The sequence below is a fragment of the Equus przewalskii genome, chromosome X, assembly GCF_037783145.1.
Source record: "Equus przewalskii isolate Varuska chromosome X, EquPr2, whole genome shotgun sequence".
In the NCBI taxonomy this organism is placed as follows: domain Eukaryota; kingdom Metazoa; phylum Chordata; class Mammalia; order Perissodactyla; family Equidae; genus Equus; species Equus przewalskii.
Genome location: NC_091863.1, coordinates 121,983,013 through 122,004,223, shown reverse-complemented (window position 1 = coordinate 122,004,223; position 21,211 = coordinate 121,983,013). Strand labels below are relative to the sequence as shown.

General features: G+C 47.6%; 1 protein-coding gene across 1 annotated transcript; it reads right to left on the bottom strand.

Moving 5' to 3' along the window:
• Positions 1-143: 143 nt before the first annotated feature.
• On the bottom strand, positions 144-20,344 carry GABRQ (gamma-aminobutyric acid type A receptor subunit theta). Its single transcript, XM_070604027.1, has 9 exons — positions 19,882-20,344; positions 17,782-17,870; positions 12,367-12,434; positions 10,569-10,789; positions 8,663-8,745; positions 8,042-8,179; positions 7,576-7,728; positions 6,622-6,869; positions 144-6,019 (listed from the first exon to the last, which is right to left on the bottom strand). The coding sequence occupies exons 1-9, from the start codon at positions 20,028-20,030 to the stop codon at positions 5,096-5,098; spliced, it is 2,073 nt and encodes a 690-aa protein (XP_070460128.1). The 5' UTR covers positions 20,031-20,344; the 3' UTR covers positions 144-5,095.
• Positions 20,345-21,211: the final 867 nt, after the last annotated feature.

The window sequence follows — 21,211 nt, the reverse complement described above, 5'->3', positions numbered from 1 at the left end:
CTGGATTCAAATATTCCAGGGAATGAGGTGGATGTGCAAAGCTGTGGGAAGGCAAAGGTGAACAATGGAAGCCAGAAGCTTCCTGGGCCCAGATGGAGCTCCCTCCCAATCCAAAACAGAGGAAACACGGTGACGCAGACGCATATTTGCCATTATATATATTTATTTTCTTCTTTTGGCTATTTACAAACCTTTATTTCAGCATATTTTTTAGAAGCATAATTTTATGTTTCTTCATGTTTTTCTTTTTTGAAGTCAGGACTGGTCAAGGTCTTTTTCACGCAAAAATGTACATTTAATGAGGACAAAGACGGCATTGGGTCATCTTGGGGGTTTCTCTCCTGCTCTGTAGCCCTTTGTGGGTCAGTTCATCCAGGACTCGTGGGTCTTGGTCCTCCTCTCACTGCCTGGGCCCAGCACCACTCCTGAAGACCTGCGTGTGTGTGGTTTTACCATATTTCATCTGCCTCCAGAATGGCATGCCTTGGCTGCCCTCTGAAGAATTCTTTGGCACTGCTGGACATCAGGCACCGTGGCCGGCTGCGCTACACTCGGACACCTTTAGTTCTGCTGATGACTACTGACCTCAGAGATGCAGTCTGGTAAGATGGTGGGTGCAGGGTCTCACACATGTTGAGTTAATAGAGGTGACCCTGATCAACTGGGGCTATTTCATAATTGAAGTAGATTAGGGAGACACTGTAACACCCCCCACCCTGAAACCCCAACACTGATCGTACAGATTTCTTATTGATCACAGGACAGTATACAATAAACACAAACACACTGCACTTTCTGTAGGACAAGTCACGATTTCCTTTGCTGCTCATCACTGCAGCAGGGTACCATGCAGGTGGATAGCTTAGCAAATGCATTCACCAGTTAATAGCTCAAAGGGTTAGCTCTTTTATGTACAGAATAAGGAAGCCTCATTAGGAACGGCCACAGTCTCAGCAAAATTCTGCTCTAAATATGCAAAGATTTTGTAGCCTTGCTATTAACAAGATGACACAGATTGTAAGAACACATTTGATAAGCTCCAGTAAGACCCAACAGATCGTCCATTATCTCTGCAAAGACACCCCACAGTGACAGATGGAACAGGCAAGACCTTGCTAGGAAATGTGTCATATATCCCCACAAGAAAGTGACACTTTTGAGAGACAGAGAGTGTCCTTCCTGTGGTAGTGGTGGAGAAGGGATTCTAGGGGGCAAGTTAATTGGATAGCCCATGTGAGGAAAAGAAAGGCAAGGTGGGTAGAGGAGTAAAGTGGGAGTTGCTCCATCCCAGACTCAGCAAGACCCTTCCCTCTTCCCAAGCCCCAAATTGTCTATCACTACAAGCACTCTCCGATTGACTGGGGCTGAAAAAGGCTCCATGGGCCTAACCCCAGGAGGGCCCTGCTAGATGCTCTGCATTTCCAGACTTACTTGGTGTGAGGTGAGGAGTGGGAGGGGATGTAGGCAGCCAGCTAGAGGAGGGTGTGCCTCTTTGGCTGGGGACAGCTAGGAATGGGGCTCAACGACGATGCTGACGACAGAACACACAGAGAACATGACAAGTGGAGATCTGGCAATTTTCAGGCTAAAAAAACCAAGTCCATGGCAAACCCAAAAGGTTCAAATTTCTGAAAAGGTGCAATTGCCAAACCTCCACCTCACCTTGACACTTAACCTCACACAGTATAAGTCGCAGTAGAGCTCAACTGCTCTTATTGCAGCACATTAGGGCAAGGTACTCTTTAAGGTATAAGATTATATCTAGCTATGTGGATCTATGGAGATATTTACAACTGGCCTCTCTGCCCTTCCTCTGTGCTCTGAAGCTTTCCTGTGCATTGCTGCCAGACACATCTTAAAATCCCCTTTTTTGTCCTCACTGCCCAATCTCTCTGTATGACCTCACCCCAAATGAACTGCTTGCCTCCCTCAGGGCTTAAAGGCCCTCCAGGATCCTGAAAACCCAAATCCAAATCAACCAACAAATGTTTAGGCCCCAGGAAGCAAGTCTTTCAATACCCACGATGGGAACTTCAGATGTGGGGTCATTGCTCTCCCCTCAACCTGGATCTCTCTTTGAGGGGTGTCCAAAAAGAAAGAGGCAATTTTAGACATGCCAGCAACAATTTCTTGATTTTAGCTGTCTTAGGAGATTTGCATGTGTGTGTGTGTGTGACAATATGAAGGTAAACATATGTGATTGTGCATGGGAATATATGTGTGACTGTATGTGAATGTGCATGTCTGTGTGTGTATATGTATATACTGCTGAGGGTGAGTGTCCTCATGTGTATGTATGTATGTGTGACTGTGTAGGTCTCTGTGGCATGTATGTGCAGGAGGCTATATTTGCATACTACCTGTATAGAAAAGAAGAGAGGTGACAAGCTGGACTGAACTAGGCAGTCAGTCCCTGGGGCTCCTTGTAGTTCTGTCTTTGGTCAGCCTTCTCACCCCTCTGACTTTCTCTTTCCCTGAAGGGGGTGGAAGGAGGGTGTTCTGGACTGAAATCCAAGGCTGAAGTTTAGCCAACAACCATCCCAGGATGGGATACTAAAGCGCCCCTGTCCCTGAATGGGCCCACCACCACAGTCCATGCCTGCAGCCATCTCCCAGGCACCTTTGGTTTTCTGCATCCAGCTGCTAGCAGCCAATCCCCTGGGCCATTTCCTCACATCACCCACGTGCTTGCGGCTGCCTCCAGCCCCAACACGTGTCAGGCTAACAAGGTGAGTGGAATAAAGGGATGAGTTATAAAGGCTATATACAACCCCCTCTCCAGTTATTTAGCTCTCCCACCCCACTGTCTACATCATATTTCTGTCCTCAATGCATCTTCAAGGCTTCTCCCTCCCCCTACCCCATCTTTGTTACTCCAAAACATATCTTTCCAGGAAAAAGCAAAATGCTCTGCACTCCAAGCTTATCCCACAATTGAGCACTTCCTTCCTCAAGGCACTAAATTATCACTTCCTAGGACTACAGTTACTTCTTCTACATCCTCTATGTAGGAGACAGCACAGGTGGGTGGAGGGAGGAGAAGAGGAGTGGATGGAGACTCGGAGATACTGCTCCCTGGAACAGGGAATTGGAAAGAAACAGTCAGTTAACCAGCCTGGCCAAATAGGAGTCCCCCTTATGTGGGAACAGGCCAAGGGAATTCTGGTGGCTCTAGAAAAGCCACCAACAGGGAATATATGTATTTCCTTTCACACTCATTCAAATCAGAGAAATAAACATGGGCATGCACACATGCACTTATATACACGCACACAGAATAAACCCATGTGTGTACACACAAGCACACATATATGTAAGTCACAAGTTTACACACTCTTTCATAGGGGTGCGCACACACATATATGCATTCATTCATTGTTATATATATACTCTTATATGCACCAATATAGATTTACACCGCTATACATAGAACTACACAGCTTCTCAAATGGTTGTATGTGCATACAGAACTACCTTGAGGCACACACACATGCAAATATACACAGAAACACAAACACAGAAACACAGTTAAAAGGGTAGGTGGCTGAGGGGCTGTAGGAGAGGCTGCCTAGAGAGAAAGGAGGGACATAGGCTGAGTGCTTGGCAAATCTTGCTCCCTCACAGCCTCTGTCAATGAGGTGGAACTGCTTGGCAAGTTGGAGCATAGGCTACTTTCTATTTCCCTTACGAGCCCTACTGGGTGGGCAGTGCCCATGTTCCATGTGCTTGGTTCACACTCATTGGCTGGTCACCAGCCTCTTCCTGCAGAGATGCTACAGGTGCTGTAGAATGAGGTCTGGTGCCTGGCAGATAATCAGAATCTGATAGAGCACCCCCTTTTGTAAAGGGGAGGGGAGAAAGGGGAGCGCCTCGGTTGAGAGAGTTATGAGGACAAGAAGAAGAGCAAGTGAGGTGGTTCCACCACTCACAGGTGGCATGTCCTCAAACATGGTACATAACCTCTATTTTTTCCCCTCGGAACACTGGGAATGATGTGCTTTGCCTTCCCTGGCTCACAGGGCTCCCGCAAGGCTTCGACGATGTGATGGGTCAGTGAGCTCATTGATACTTACTATGCACTAGACAAATAGAGAGGATTAGTATATAGATTCACAACAGTTTTTTTTGTCTGCTGTTATGGATTAGACAGTGAAATATCAAGTCAGAACTTTCCTAACCCTAGTCTTCACTCACCAAGTGCTTGCTCTGTGACTGGTGATCAAATCAGTATCTGACCTAGACAGAGGTATTGAGTCCCTCTTGTCAAGCATTCTGAAGCAGAAATATAGATAAGAGAAGTTCCAATCCCTCCAAAGATGCCAGCTCAATCTGACTAATCTCTAACCCGACATAATGCACTCCCTGCGAGCTCCTGCTGGAAACATGCTCTTTCACTTACCCTAACATCCCACTCAGCACCCCTATCCACCCTCCCACATTCCACTCCCAACCCCATGCCACAACACCACACTCAAAACACAACAGAAAAAACACTGGAGAAAAGGCACTTTCAAAATTCCCCAAGTTCCCTAGAGCCAGCTCCCTGCACTTACAAGCCATGGCTAGCCCTTTCCCTGTGCACCCCAGCCAAACCCAGCTTGATATTCTCCTGTAGAACCCTAAGCAGGTAGTGAGCAAGGACCATAATCCCTAGGAGGAAAAAACAGAAGAAAAAAAATAATGAAAAAGAAAATTCAACACCTCGGGGGGACAGAAACTCCCCCAGAAATGTTTGTATACAGGGAGTGGATCCTTCTTCTGTTCCCCAACCTGGCTCCTCTCTGTCTTCTAAACATTTCCGGGGATTTCCCATGCTTCTTAGCAGTTAGAAGTCTTTGAAAAGGTGATAGCCTTTTAGCAGAAAAGGAAAATCAATGTGCTATTTACCTCCAACTCCTCCTTCAATCTCTTTCCTTCTAGCCAAAACACATCCTTTCTAACTACTCCCACCTCATGTTTATAAAGAGAAAAGTAGAACTGATTTGACTGCCCACATAATGACAAAATAAAACAAAGTAAAGAAGGCAAAACAGAACAAAAGGAAATGTGAAAGGAGTAGAGCTCAGTGTCCCTGCCACTCTGGGGCACTGCGGGACTAAATGATATGGTATGCCCAGTAAACAATGTTGAATACCACAAAAGCAAGAGGGAAGAGGATCCGGGACCACTTGTCTACCTTAGGGACATAGTCAGGGTGAAAGAGCTTGGAGGAGAACCCTTCACTGAAGGAGCACCCAGGGCTCGGGGGGCAACTGTCATCAGACTCGGAGTTACTGTCCTTGTCTTGCTCAAAGCCCATGAAATCATCAACATTAAGGCTCCAGGTACTGGCAACATCATGCTTGAGGTCAAGGCAGCCACTCTCAACTTTGATGTCATCAGGCACGGTACGGATCTCATCAAGGTTGGAGCGTACTTCTCGCACATACCTCCGGCCGTGGACAAGCAGATGCCTCCCACTAGGGCCATGGCTGTGGTTCTCATCTGAGCTGGAGCTCTCCTCAGGGTCTTCTGGGTCACGGGACTCAGCACGGCCATGGGCTTCAGCACGGTTGCGGATTTCGGTAGGAATAATACTGTCATCAATCTTGAAACCATTAAAGCGAATGCCATAGCTGTGCAGGGGCTGCTCTGAGGTGGCCGGGAGATCACTCAGGCTTTCTCCAGTAGCCACCAAGGCCTGGACTGAGAGAGAAGACAGTGAGCTGAGGCTTTCGGAGGTGGCCAGTGGGGCCTGCACTGAGAGGGAGGTCAAAGACCCAAGGCTTTCTGGGCTTCCCAGGTGGGCCTCCTCTGGTCTGGAGGGAGGAGAGCCATTTTCATCTTCTATGTTAACCTGGTCATCCTTTGAGGAGACGGTAGATAGATTCCTGAAGTCGGTAGGATCAGATCCTACATGAACAAACACTGATGGGGAGGGAAGACGGTGGGGGTTTTCCTCATCAGCACTTCTCATGTGATTCTTCATCTCTTCCACTGAGAGAGTCATGTCTTCCTCGGGTCTCTGGTGTGCAAGGTACTGAGGAACAGGAGCAAGAGGCTGTTAGCATGCAAGGGAAGTCCATGGTGGCTGCCAAGCCTATATCTCCCTGGGGCAGCTGCTTTCTCTGGGGCACTGAGTGGTGGACGAAGGCAAGGCCTCCTCATGTAGTTAAGATTTGGCTCCCTGTGAAGGAGGGTGGTTGCTGGACATTAATGTACTTCCAGCAGCAAAAGCCTCAGCATGGCTTTGGAAGTGGGAAGAGCAAAGGAAGGAGGGGTAGGCCAACCTCTCTGGTGTCTGTGTCTTCCTTTCAGCTCCCTGTGCTCCTCTTCCCTCTGGCTGCATCACCTGCCCTTGGAAGCATGTTAAGTGGACTGGATTTGAAGTCCAGAGGTCTGGGGAAATCTAGCTCTGCCACTTATTAGCCTTGTGACCTTGGAAATGACTCAACCTAAAAAGGAGTGATGATAAATTGTTTTACTTCTTTGTTATCTGGTGTGTGTATGTGTGTGTGTGTGTGTGTGTGTGTGTGTGTTGTATGTGACAATTAGAGGACCTTAAAAATGTGAAAGGGTGAAGTGCTAAGCTTAGGCTTAAGAGGTGCTCAGGGAAATTGACTGTCAGTCAAAAAGCCAAACCTGACGCTTCATTTCCTGGTAGTGATAGCGGGCCATGACTCTTCGGGCTCTCCTGCGTCGCCTATGATGGCGTCGGGGTCTTCGGCTGTAGAAAAGATAGTTGATGTGGACGTATTCCAGCAAGGACAGGAACACGAAGAAGAGGCATACAACCATATAGATGTCAATAGCCTTGATACAAGAAACTTGGGGGAGTTTATCCCGCAGATGTGAGTTGATGGCATTCAGGACGAGCATTGAAGTCAGACCTATAAACAACATGGCACAAAGTTAGTCTCCTCAGGTGACTGAAGTTCTTGGCAAGCTATTGGGCCCACATCCCACATGAAGGGAGTGATGGCCATCTCTGGGGTGGGGAGGGCCCTCAGCCAAAGGCCTTTGGCTCTCTAGGCCTGGGGCCTTTGCTCAAGTGCTCTCTTTGCTCCTCTTCCCCTATCTTTACACCCAGCCTGTGCTGCATTGGTTCAGTGACTTCCTATTGCTCTTCAGATAAAGCCCCAAATCTGCAGCCATTGTTTCACAGTGGTTTACGTCTCAAGCTCTATTTTGCCCTGTGACAGCTCTTCCCCCCTTTACCTTCCAGTACGTAGGCTTTCCTTTAGTCCCTCATTACTAAATGAGATCACATCCCTTGGAAGGTTTTGTAAGCCCTAAAATATTTCTGATCTAAATGTATGACTTGTCCATTCATTTATATATCTAACAAATAATGAATTCTAGTACTTTGGGCCCAACATACCAAAATCCCAGCCTTGATTTTTTTTCACACCTGTCTCTGATGTTGGTCTATCTCTTGGGTATTGGCAGAGCACCTGTACAAATGCCTTTTGGGCAGGCTCTATCTTGTTTCCTCGCCTGTGCAGTCACAAACTGCTCCAGGTACTCCTCCCTTGCTCTCAATTTTTTTCTGAGAAGATGACCCAAGTTCCTCCCTGGGATGGGGACAGGACCTACCAACTGTCACCCTGGCTGCAGAGGATTCATAGTTCATCCAAAACGATATCCAAGAGACAACAGTGGTGAGGATGGTAGGCCAATAGATCTGCACAAGATAGCTGGTGACTTCCCTCTGGACCAGGAACCTCAGTATCAGGCGCACATAGGAACCTGGCAAGGAGACATACTGGTATTACTGGTGTGAGAGACTGGCCCTGAGAGGAGGCCTGTTTTTATCAACAAGAGCATGAATACTTTACACCTGTGGGGTGTTAAACTTGGCCAAGTGCTTCTAAACCCGTTTCCTCATTTGCAGAGGGTAAGCCATTGGAATTTTATGAAGGGGGTTTTGGAAGGTGTCCAGAACCAGAAGGACATAGGAAAGGAGGCAGCAGAGTGTAGAGGTCAAAGTCAGAGGTCCCCAGGAGTTTACAAGGGTACAAAGGGGACAAGAGACAGGAGAGAAGGAAGGGGTCAGACCCACCTGTGAAGAAAAACACCTCTTTGCTAGTCATTGTCTTCCCCAGGAAGCTGAACTGAGGGATCTGCAGCTTCTCAGTCCCCTGGATGGCATTCCCATTGCCTTCCCAGTATAATACAATGTCTTCAACCGTGTAGCCATCTGGGAGGGAGAGAAAAACAGAGTCAGTCAATCTCAGAAGGCAGGCAGAGGCAGATTTCACACCAGAGCAGGCTGTGGAAACCAAAGGATGGTTGGAACCTGTACTTTTTGGGGTTACTTTGTGTTTTGCTGAGCCTGAGCATGGGGGAGGGAGTACTCAGAAAGAGAGCTCTCAGTTTAGAGTTTCTCAGCCAGGAAGGAAAGCACAGCAAAGAGATGTGCTCCTACCCACTAGCTTGTGCACAATTTCCCAATAGCAAGGTATGATTTCCCTATGGGACTATTTGCATCCTAAAGGCCACCTTATCCCAGATGCCATGTATATACCTGTTTGTCTGTCTATCTATTATCCAGGAGAGAGAGAAAGGGGAGAGGGAAGAAGTAGGGCAGATATGCCATCCCTCTCAATGTCAAGTCTGCTTTTGGTTTCCTGATGGCCACAACCCCAAGTTGGGAAGAAGGAGCCACAGGAGACATACGTACAGCTCTCCACCTCCAGCTTGCAGGTCTGCTTGTCCAGAGGGAATTTTTGTAGATTCAGGGAACAAGCTGCTGTGGTGGTGAGTCTGCAAAGGAAAAGCAAAAGGAAGGGAAAAGCCAGTCAAGCCCAGGCAAGCTACCCTTCCTGAGAAAACTGCAGGGGTGGGGAGGTGTGAGGTACCCCAAGGACTGACCCACCTTCCCATACTGCCTACACTAGAGCTGAGTCCTCTTTCCCTCTCTCCTTTTCTTCTTTCTTTGTCCTCTCCCTTTCCTTCCTTCCTTCCTAGAGGAAAGATGAGTTGGAGTTGTGTGGAGAGGAGAGAGGAAATTTGTATGTGACAAAGAAACCTAGTAATGTGGCAAGACTTAAGTAGAGAAGAGATGTATGACATGTCAGGAAACCTCAGGGTGTCAGAACAGGAAGGGCCCTTGAGGAAATTGAATGCAGAGATAGAAAAGGCACTTTCATGCTGAAGAAGCAGCAAGACCATCAAGAGGAATCTGTGCTACACTGAAGCAGCTGAAACTCCAGATTCGGTACGGGTGCCCATATGCGATGTGCAGGTACAGACGTGTGTAGGGGCCCAGGCCCATCTTTGGCCATGGCAGCTGCTCTCACAGTGCTCTCATCTGCATATCTTCCTATGAGGGTACTGGGGCCTAGCAAACACCAGTGGGTGTAAATAGGTTGGAGAGATTAACATATCTGAGGTGGACCATGGAGTGTTGGGCAGGGGCTTCAAGTTGCCATGTGGTGGGTCTGTGAGAGGAATCTGGGGAGGGGTCTTGGAGGAGCTGGGGAAGTGGGAGAAATGACCAGTGTGAAAGAAGAATAGTTACAAAAGCTCTATGCAGCTCCAGCTGGGAGGCTCTGTCCCATCCCTTATCCTGCCCTTCCCAGCTGCTAACCCAGGCCTAGTCTCTTTCAACCCTTGAAGCGATTTCCATTTTGTACAGCAGGTAGAGAGAGAGAGAGTGTGTGTGTGTCTTTTTCTCCCTTCTATGAATCTTCCATCCAGCATTAATCAGCTGAGGACCCTTTTAATGAAACAAGTGTGACTAGTAACCTGTTCCTTGCAAGCTTTGTTGTTCTCTGACTCCAGCGCCTTGGACCATGGAAAAGTGGATAGGGAAAGAAAAGGGAAACAAAGGGACAGAGCAGGAGCACCCCAGAGAAGAAGAGACCCAGAGATAGAGCTGGACACTGGCAGCTACCTCTTGGAGCAATTTTCTGAGCTAAGTTTATCCCTCGTGCTTGTCTTCAGAGATGGTTTGTAAGAAATGACACTGTGAGGAAAGCCTTGGTGACTGTCTGCTATGCTATAAATAGACCAGTGAGGAGTTCCAGTACGCACACATTCTGTGTGTACAGAGCCATAGACAACAGACACATACTGCACGTCCTCAGGCCCTCTGCATTATGCAAATATGACCAATGGCAGAGATTGGTCCCCCTCCCTCACTGCATGGGCTTCAGCATTCATCTGTCTCTCTCCCTCACTGGACAGGAGAGAAAAGACATAAAGATAAATAACAAAATGTATAATGCTAAGGTGGAGGGAGCACTCTTCTAGTTGAGAGAATAAAGGAGAATTTCTTGACAAAGGGGGTATTTGAGTTAGGGATTGAAGGATGGGCAAGGTTTAGACTCCTAGAAAGGGGAGAAGGGCCATTCCACACAGAAGCAGCAGCAGAAGCCAAGGTGTGGGGACAGGATAGCCAAAGATGGCTGTGGGACTCTGAAGGTTCCACTTTAGCTACTGGATAGGATGAGTGAGGGGGCAGTGCAAGACAGATTTGGAAAGCAATGGGCTCCTCTGTGTGTCCCTTAGAGTGCATTCCTGGAATACTCAATAGGAAGAAGGAAGCCTGCTGGGATGGTCCCCAGGCCCCTGGGCAAACTCACCGGATGCCATACCGCACCGTTCCATCTGGGTGAAGCTGAAACATGCGATTTTCCACAGTCACGTCATGCACGAAAGCATCCTTGCTATTTAGAAAGTAGCAGTCGGGGACCCACAACTTCTCAAGCATCCGATAGTCCAGGGTCAGGGTCAGGTTGGTCTCATAGTATGCTAAACGTGGATCTTTCCAGGTCTGATGAAAAATCATCGTGATTGTATAGTCCTGGGAAGAGAAAAGTAAATCCCAGTTGTAAGTGAGGTTGTCCACCTCTCCTTGCTCAGAGTGTGTATGTGTATGCAGGTGTACGAAATACATCATAAACATAGATGAGTAATGAAACATATGTAAGAATGTTAAATGTTAAGAATAACAAAATGAACCTCACATAATTAAAATCCAGGTTAAGAAATAGAATATTACCAATAACTTTCAAGCTTTAATGTCTCCTTCTAGAACATATTTCTCACACTTCCCAGCAGTAACCATTAGATTAGATTTTAATGATAATAATTCCCTTGCTTTTTGTTAGAGTTTAATTGTCTATGTATGTATTTCTAGGGAACATATTAGTTAGTTGGATCTATTTAAAAATTTTTTTCTGAATGGAATCCTACTGTATGTATTCATAATTTTCTTCTTTCACTTAACATTGTATTTGTGAGATTCATGTGTAATTAAATATGTTTGCATTGCTGGATAATATTCCCTTATATGAATATACTATGTTTATTATTGTGTGAACACACCGTACATACCAAAATCACAATGAAACAAAAACTACAAAGTGAAAGTTTCAGTTTACACGCTCCCCCCTGCAAAAGCAGATGAGTGTTTCCAATGCTCCTGCCTTGCCAACAATGGTATTATCCGACTTTTGATTTTTGCCAGTTTGGTGGGTATGTAATGGGTTCTCATTGTGGTCTTATTTTGCATTTCACTGATTAATAATAAAGTCAAACATCTTTTCATATGCTTATCTGCTACTTGGTCTTCTTTTCTTTTTTTCTTTTTTTGAGGAAGATTAGCCCTGAGCTAACTGCTGCCCATCCTCCTCTTTTTGCTGAGGAAGACTGGCCCTGAGCTAACATCCATGCCCATCTTCCTCTACTTTATACGTGGGACGCCTGCCAGAGCATGGCGTGCTAAGCATTGCCACGTCCACACCTGGGATCCAAACTGGCGAACCCTGGGCCGCTGAGAAGCGGAATGTGTGAACTTAACCACTGCACCACCGGGCCGGCCCCCTTGATTTTCTTCACAAAAGTGAAGTTACAGTTCAAATTTTCTGATCATTTTTCTATTGGTTTTTAAAATATTCTTCTTCTTAATTCACAGGAATTATGGATATCTTCAACATCAGTCCTTTGTGACGCAAATATCTTAGTCCACTCTGACTTATCCTTTCACACTTTTATGCTGGTTTTGTTTGTTTGTTTTGCAAAAAATAAGTTCCAGAATTGTTTAGATAAACAGAATTTTAATATAGTTGTAGTTTCAAGTATTTGTTTTTATGGTTTGTGTTTTCTGTGTCTTTTTAAAGAAGTCCTTACCGACAACAAAGACACAAAGACAGTATCCTATATTATCTTTTAAAAGCTTCATAAGCCCTTCACTTTGAGGTCTATAATCCATCTGGATTTATTTATTTATTTATTCCAGGTGGCTGTAGTTTCCAAAACCTACCGTGTTCTTCCATGTGGGCTCTGTTGCAGGTCAGAACAACTGGAGTTGGCTTATGACCCTGCTCCTTTTCCCATGTCCCCTGTCCCCAGCCCCATGGCTGGAGCTGACACACTTACCATAGTCATTTCTGAGATTTCTTCAATACTGGAGACATAAATAGATACTCCCACAGGCACAGGGGCACCTGTAATACAGGAAGACACTATTATATGCAGGGTAGGAAAAAGGATAAGAGCATGGACTCAAGGGCCAGACGGCCTGGGTTTGAACCTCATTTTGACACTTACTAGCTGTGTGACCTTGAATAAGTTACCTAACCTCTCTTAGCCTTAGTTTCCTCATGGGTAAAATAAAGAGAAAATAAGGGGATGAAGCACTCGTTTCCTAAATGTTTTCCTGATAAGAACTCAAGAGCAATGAGCCCAAAATACACGACCTAAGATTTGTGGTGTGTACATTTGTGTTACTGCATGTGAGTGTGTCCATGTGTGAGTGAAGGTGTGTCTGTGTGAATGAATGTGTGAGCTATGTGCATGAGGGTATGTGAGCATGTTCACATGTATGAGTAAATCTGTGAGTGTGTTCATGTGCAGGTAGATGTATCAGTGTGTACATGAGTGTATGTGAGCATATCCGTGTGTGAGAGAATGCATGAGCAAGTTTGTGTGCTCGAGTGTGTTGTGTGGGAGTAAATGTGTGACCATGTGTATATGTAGGTATGTTGTGTGGGAGTAAATGTATGAGTGTGTTAACGTGCAAGTGAATATGTTTATGTGTGAGTGAATGTGTGACTATTTGTGAATGTATGTGAGCTTGTTAATGTGCAAGGGAATGTTTGAGGATGGGTGTATTTGTAAGCTTACCTATGTGTATGAATGTGTGTTTGTGAGCATGTCTGTGTATATGAGTGAATTTGTGTGTTCATATGTGAGTGAATATACGAACATGTTTGTGTGCTTGCATACATTGCATGTGAGTAAGTGTGTAACCACATACAACCATATAGGCATGTTGGTGTGTGGAACCATATGTATGAATGTGTTCATGTGCAAGTGACTGTGTGAGCATCTGTGTATTTGTGAGCTTGTCTCTATGTGTGAGTGCATTTCTGAGTGTGTTTGGATATGAGCACATTAATGTGTGAGTATGTTCATGTGTGTGAGTGAATTTGTGTGTGTTTTCATGTATGTGAGCATGTTTGTGTGTGAGTGAATGTATGAGCATGTCAATATGTGAATGTGTCTGTGTGTGCAACCTTGTTCATTTACAAGTGGTAAGTGTGATAAGTGATCACACTTATATACTCATACTTATCATACATTTGAGTGTATAAGTGTGAGTGTATCTAAGCATGTTCACGATCTTGACTGAATCTGTGAGCATGTCCATGTGAGTGAGATTGAATGTGAGTATATGTGACTGTGTTTGTGTGTGACTGAATGTGTGAATGTATGTGAGTGTCTTTGTGTATGAGTGAATGTGTGACCATACTGATATGCAAGTGAATCCATGAGCATATTCATGTGTGTTTGCATGTCACTGTGCAAGTATGAGTGAATGTGTGAGCATGGTAATGTGTGAGAGTGTGAATGTGGATGTCTATGTGTGTTAATGTGTGTTCATGTGTGAGCATGTTTGTGTGAGTTGGTAAATATGTGGACATATTTGTGTGAATGAGCATATTCATGTGTATGAGCATGCTTGTGCATAAGTGAACACACGAGCCTGTTTGTGTGCAAGTATGTTAATGTGCATGTGTGAGTGTGTGCGTATCAGGTTACGTGTATTTTTGTGTGTGCGAGTGAATGTATGTGAGTTATTTATGTGTGCAAATGAATGAGCATGTTAACATGGAAGTACGTGTGTGAGTGTGTGCATGTGTTTGTGTGTGAGTGTGTTTGTGTATGTGAGCATGTTTGTGTGTGAGTGGATGTGTGAACATGTTCATGTGTGTATGTGAATGTGCTAGCATGTTCATGTGTGTATAAATGTGTGAGCAAAAGTGAATGTGTAAGCATGTTCATATGAGTCTATGTAAGTATGTGTGTGAGTGAATTCGTGGGTGTGTTCATGTATGAGAGCGTTTGTGTATGAGTGAGTGTGAGTGTGACTAATTGTGTGAGTCTGTGTTTGAGTGTGTTTCTGCCCCCTGATTTTCTTTTTCAGGCCTGGGTGTTATAACTGCCCATTCAAATGTGATCATGGATGTGAAAATATGTAGTAAACTATAGGGTACAGTGGAAAAATACATTTTTATTGTTTCCTCATTGGCTCAAAGCTGCCTCCACCAAGCCTCATAGAGAAGTCATTATTCTATGTGTGTTACATCACACTGCTGCTATGAAAACACGCATGACACTTGCATTTCAGCTGCTGCCATCACCGCAAGCTGATTGTCCAGAAGCTGAGCTGCAAAGACGGAAACGTGTTATTCCTATCCCAATGCTTCAAAAAGCAGAGTGCTATTGGGAATCAGCATACAAATGGCAGCTGAGAAGTAAATGGGCCTTTGTGTGAGGGCATAGCCCAGTCTCCAGCATTCAGTGCAATTGTGAATGATCCCCAGCGAAGTGCTATGTAGTGACAAGGGTTTCTAGAACCACAGTTGTTTATTGCAGCCTTTCAGGCTTCCCACATGCCTTTAGAGGATGAAAGCTGTGTTCGGCAGGGAACAAGCTCCAGAGAGGCCAAGCAGCCATGTTCCCCCCACCTCACTCTAGTGTCAGACTTCTCTTCCTAGACCATTCTTTGCCACTCAGGCCACTCCATCCACTACAGAGGAATCCTGGGGACCCAAACCCTAAAGGGCCAGAGCACAGCCCTGTCCAAGGGCTCCCAGTGCAAGGGACAAGTAGGAGCTGAAATGCAGCCATGAATCCTGGCCCAGGGATGAAGCCTGGAGGAAGGGGACCTGAGAACTTTTTCTAATTTACCCGCCTAGAGGGGACACCTTACGTGCTAGCGGTGGTCAGAATGAGAACTTAGCTAATGTACCCCACATCCCTGAAAAGATAAGGGAGGGGAGCAAGAAGCTTCCAGATAAAGTGTCTAAATGCTATCTCTGAAGTCATGGCCTCAGCTCCATATCCCATCACTGTCCCTCCTGATGGGGCTCAGGAAGGCAGGGAGGGGGTAACCACTTCCCTCCCTCTTGGAAATTTTGCTGCCCCAATTCCTCTTCCTCCCTAGTATCCATCAGAGTACCAGCAGAAGAACAGATAAATGAAGGAATGATGAAGATGTCCCATTCATTCCTTCACTCCACACCTGTGTCATGCCAGGTGCAGGAAGTCCTCAGGGACCTGCCTTTTGCAACAATGTGGAGTCCCACTTTTCTTGACTAGAAAGAAGCAGCTTTGTTAACTTTCCCTGGATCCTCCTCCTCTTCTTCATCTTCCTCCTCTTCTCAAGGAAGAAATAAAGCTCCCATTTGAACCTGACCACAGTTAGGTGAGGCTTCTGCATGTGGGTGTGTGTGTGCCTGTGTGTGTATGTGTGTGAAGCCCTGAAACTCTACTTCACCTCAGACACAGAGGGGAATTTGACTCTGTGTCTAGTGGGAGGCCTTACAGGGAGTCCTGGGTTCCCCCAATCCAGAACCCCCTGGCCCAGCTGTCCCACTGATTGCCCCAACCCCCACCCCATACAACAGCCCCAGACTTAGGCCCTGTAGTGCCTCTCCTGTCTAAATGCTAAAAAGTCCTGCATTGTCCTTGCCCTCCCACTTTCACTTACTGTTTGGCCAGATCAGGGACCCATCTTTTCTCATATGCTTCAGGTCTGCATGCCCATAAAGCTTAGTGTAATCCGAGAGGTTAGGCATCAGGTGTAAACAAATCTGAGTTAGCTCAAAAGATGCTAGTGAGGTGCCTTGGAGATATTGTGGACCACACACACCTGACAATACCCAGAGATTGGTACTTGCCCCTGTTCCCTCCCCTGGCCCTGGATGCTGATAGAGATGACAACCTGAAACAGTGGGGAGAACGTGCTTGGTGTACTTAAATGGCTGTTGGTCAACCTTTGCTGAGAAACATGAGATAGGGGAAAAAGAGAAAATGTAGTAGCTACTCCCTTGACACGCACCAGTGCTTGGTACAAATGATTGAAAACTGTGGTCATGCAATGGAATGCTGGCTGTACCCTAACACCTGAATTCCCATATTGAAAGAACTTGCCTTCTACGCTCTCCGCTCCAGCTTCCCAGTCCTCAGTGCACACTCACCTTGGGTCCTGGGGCTGCGCCTTCTGCCCTCATACTCAGAGGGAACAATACAGCAAAGGGGACACCAGTCAAATGTCTCGCCAACAAAGCTTAAGGCCCAGGGTGACCACTCTGGTTTTCAAGGCTGCTTCCTGGGCAAATCACAGTGCCTCCACTGGTCTACCACAATGGTAAGTCCTCACAGCTGTGTGCCCTTCGGGGTGGAAGCATTGTGTATTCAGAAGACCTCTATTCATATGTACAAATGTGAACCATTAACATTCATTAACCCTTTAGAGTGGGTGTCGAGTTCTACAACCTGCAGGAAGTAGTGTACTTTCTCTGGCTTAGACACTCTGCTTTTTAGCTCTTCCTCCGTTTCCTTTGAGCTGAAATGTGACTAACCTCTATTTAATGCACTCTTTCTTTTGTCTGTCCTTGGTCTAGGTTTCCTTGATGTGCCCTGTTCTGTGAGGTCTGGGCAGGTTGCCTGTCTCTTAAAGCTGTGTGATTGAAGCCAGCCACCCTTTCCAAGAGGGGAGGCTAGGCAGAAATATATGGAGAAACTGATGTATTGGCTCCCTGGAGGTTTGTGCTTCAGTTTTCTTCCCATTTCTCATCTCTGTGCTTGAGATCTGAGTGTTACGCTAAGGAGCTTGGATTTTATTTTGCACTTAAATAAAGCCATCAAAAGTTCCTGAGGTGGTCAGGCTGGATTTATAAAGATCACGCTGACTACAATGCATTGAATGGACTTAACTTGGAGGGAGTTGAAGGCTTGGGGAGGGGGAGCAGAGGCAGAAGTGCCTGGGACCTGGATGGGTGAAATAAACTAGACAGAGAAGACCATGCTCTTAGTTTTGAATTAGCTGAATGGGATGAGTGTCTGGGAGCAAAGAATGTGCGCTCAAGAAGAAGAACATGTGCCCTCCCTATAGATGAGGCAGAAAACTCTAGCCTGAGAAGCACGGTGTGTTTTGTTTTGCACACCCATTTCTGTGGTTTGCACTTCTCCAGCCAAACCAGGGTGCACACTTCAGGCTGGTGGAGGGGATTGTAAGAGAGCATGAAGAAGGCAGAAGGCCCCTTGCATAACAAGGCAGAGAAGTGGGAGAAATTCCAGGGGCAGAGCAAAAGGCCTGGGGGTTGGGAGTCTAAGAGTGCTCCACTTCAGGTCTGCGCAGGGTCAGGAAGGCAGGGTCTAGAGAGGCAGAAGTGTTGAGCCTAGCGGAGAGTCACTGGTCAGTTTACTGGGTGGGGCTAGCTTGTTGTGTCTCAGCTCTATTCCACCTAACACAAAGGCCTCTAGTGTCTGGATGTGTCTTACCTCCAAAATTTGGTCTCAGACGGGCATCATATCTCGACAGCACCCTGTCCAAAATCTTGTGAACCACAGCTTCATTTGCACAATTTTTGCTGAAACAGAGAAGTCGTCAATAAATGCCGGTCATCAGTAAATGCCACATTGCTTCTCAGAGAACAAACAACAAAGAGCACCTCAGACGTCAACTTGGCAGGGCCGTCGCTTCTCCCGCACACACGCAGACACGTACAGTCATACATGTATGCATCTCTCCCGGCTCCCCTCCCTCCCTACAGTGAGTCAGCCAGAAGCGCAGCAGTGACGCAGACTCCTTTTTCTCCCTTCCCATCCCCAGCCTTTATCCACAGGGTGGGGCACAAAGACTGGATCCTTGTTACCAGGCAGGATTGGGGGTGGGGAGGAGGGGAAACTGTAGGGGAAGTGGAGAGGGGAGAGAGGGGACAGGTACAAGCCCTCAGATAAATGCATTACGTCAACTCCCTGAGGAGCCTCACCTTGCCATCAGCCTGGAAGCAGCTTTCCGGGTTGGTGGGACTCCTCCTTCCAGGGGCACCTGATTGCCCCAGGAAAGGTCATTTTTCACTTTCAGTGCCCTCCTGAGCTGAGCCAACCAGTCTATGTTCTCCAGGTCAGTCACATTTCCCCGATCTGGGTTGGGGCTGGGCATTTTGTTGCCATGCCCTTGGTTTTGTACATCTCTGTTTTTAAGACTTGGCATATGACGCAGAGAGAAAGCCTTGTTCACATAGCAGAGATTTATGACCGTTGCCCAACCAAACCATTTCAGATTCTTGGGGCTCAGGACTGTCTTCAAAAAGACATGTATTCTGGGAGCAGGCATCTCTCTGGCTAAGCATGTGCTTCCAGCCTAGACGTGTCTTGGGTGAGCACATGTAAGTGGACTCAGCTCAGCCCTGCAGAGATCTGGCCTTTCCAGAAGTCTCTGACGTGCTCACCCCATTCACCTAGACCTTTCGCGGAGCTCTTCTCCCCCAAAGGGCCTTGTGAATGAGAACAGGCTCTGGGCATCACTATGACTCCTAGGATCTTTGGCGCAATGACCAGGGAACTTCAGCCCCTGCAATCTCAGTGTGTGTGTGTGTGTGTGTGTGTTCACTAGCGCAGTCTGGCATGTTGGGTTGAGGCCATTGCAGAGCTGTTTGCTGGAACCTTGCCCAACTACCACCCCCCCCTTTTCTGAATACATGTTCATTTCTGATTTGCCATTAAAAAATATTCCCAATAATCTTTAGTGACAAAATTTCATTTTGCATCATTCCAAAGCGTGCACATGAATCATTCCCGCCTGTTTAGGACCACACATTACCCATGTGCCAGCGCTCAGCGTCTGTGTGTGATATACATGTAAGGCTGACTGACTAACATCTCCTCAGATATTTGTAGACCCAAACAAACTTGAAATCAAACACAGAAAAGAACCATGAATCTTCAAATGTTTTTACAGGAGTAAGTGCAAAAGCACATCCATCTCAGGCCACACGGTTAAACAGTCACACAGTAACACAGTCACCTATCACTGTCTGGGCTCCGATAGAGTTGAGTTCATAATTTCCATCTGCGGCATCAGAAAAGGTCCCTCACTGCTCAACACACACATGCACAAATATACATGCATGCCTCAGGGAACAGACTAAAATCCGGACTTAAACAGGTGTCTCTACTGTCTATGTTTTGAGAATTGCTCATCACCTTGTACACCCTCCCCCCCACAATCCCACAGGTGCCGAAGGACGTAACTGGGAAAAGCTGCCCAGGGCCTTAGCTGCCCAGGGCCTTAATACCTGAGGATGGATGGCAGACCCTGGGGTGAGGGCATCCTCCCCGCTACCCTTGGGGCTGCAGTTTGGGCACAACACCGGGCTCCGTCAAGCGCAGCAGTAACAGGTGGGCTGAAGCACAGGGCTCTAAGTCCGGCTACCCTCACTCCTACCCCACCCTCCTCCAGGGACGCGCAGGCAGGGCCCAGGGGCCAGGGTTCGCAAACCCGGGTCCAAGTTTCCCCCAGCCCGCTCCGTCCAAGAGGTCCGAGGCCACCCGCCCGCCCCTGTCGCCTTCATGCCCAGCCTGAGGGCACCCGCTTACCAGTTGAAGAGGTTCAGGACGACTTCGGGCACAGTGGAGGAGAGCTCAAAGTGGAATTTCGGGGTAGAACTGGGGTCGTTGCTCTCCGCGAGCCAGGTCCTGATGAGCAGCAGGAGCACGGCAGCTCGAAGCATCCCTCGGATGCCCATGGCCTTGGTGCTCCGGGGACCAGAGGGCGCGAGAGACGGCCGGACGGCCGAGGAATGGGACGGGGTGGGGGCAGTGTGGGGTGAAATGGAGCTGGGGGCTCGCTAGAAGTTGCCTCTAAGGAGACAGTAGCGAGGGTACGCGGAGCAGAGAGCGCGGAGATCGGACCAGAGCCCAGAGCCTGGGAGGAGCAGCCCCCCAGCAGCTCTGCCCGACGCAGCGCCCCTAGGACACGCCGGTCAGCCGCGAGGTGCGCTCCGTCTGCAGCCGCTCCAGGATGGGACTGGGCACCCCGGGCGCCCAGCGGGCTCCGCCCACTCCGACGGCAGCACCAGCGGAACCAATCCTGCAGGTGCCAGGAGGCGCACAAAAAGGCGCGCGCTCCTGCCTCCGCCCGCAGACTGCGCGCAACCCAGCCCCCCGCCCCTCCAGGCCTCTGCAGCAGTCCCCCGGCCAGCCTCAGACAGGGGCGGGGCCAGACCAGGGGAGAGGGAGGGGAGCTGGCTGCTGCAGGGCTCTGCACCGATCCGCAGCTGAGGGCACCCGGTGGGTCCTGCTCTTCCTCTCACGCAAAAATGCAAAATGTGCGCTTCTCTTGGAGGTGCATGTTCCCAAGAGTTTGTATTTTTCTGGTGAAGGGAGTGAGGTGATTTGACTGCCATGGCTGAATCTGCTTTCTGAAAGAGCTGGACACATTGGGGGATCAGCAGGTGTTCGACTGCTGCTCATTCCCAAACCTTTGACCCTCCAGTAAGCCACGTGCCTTGCCTCTGGGTGGGGAAAGGAGGATGGCCAATGGGTTTTATAACAGAGCTCTGGCCAGAGCACGAGCGCCTCTCCATCAGGATGGAAAGTGGGCTTCAGAAGGCCAAGAGTTTCTTGAAAACTTTAATTTCCCAGAGTACTTTTGGCCCCAGGTTTGGGTCCCCAGGACAAAACTCAGGGAACTGGAAGGGCTCACTAACTGAGATCACCCTGAGATATGACTCTGTCCCATAGCCAGGGCATGTAAAGTTGAAGTGAGGGTCCAGGGCTGACACCACAGAATGGGAAAGAAGGCAGAGTTCAGTGTTTCAGATGTTCAAGGGAGTTAGCTCCTGGAGAGCAGGCCACTCCGGTGCTCCTGCATTCTGGCCCCATCATGTGGAAAAGCCTGGAATTTTGACTAGAGGGCTCTTATTCT

Coding starts and splice junctions, on each gene's coding strand:
- GABRQ (XM_070604027.1), bottom strand. CDS start 20,030: ATGGGCATCCGAGGGATGCTTCGAGCTGCCGTGCTCCTGCTGCTCATC. Junction 7,729..8,041: donor AGAGGTGTTTTTCTTCACAG/GTGGGTCTGACC, acceptor TCTCCTTGCCAG/GTTCCTATGTGCGCCTGATA. Junction 6,870..7,575: donor TGCAGCCAGGGTGACAGTTG/GTAGGTCCTGTC, acceptor TGTTGTTTATAG/GTCTGACTTCAATGCTCGTC.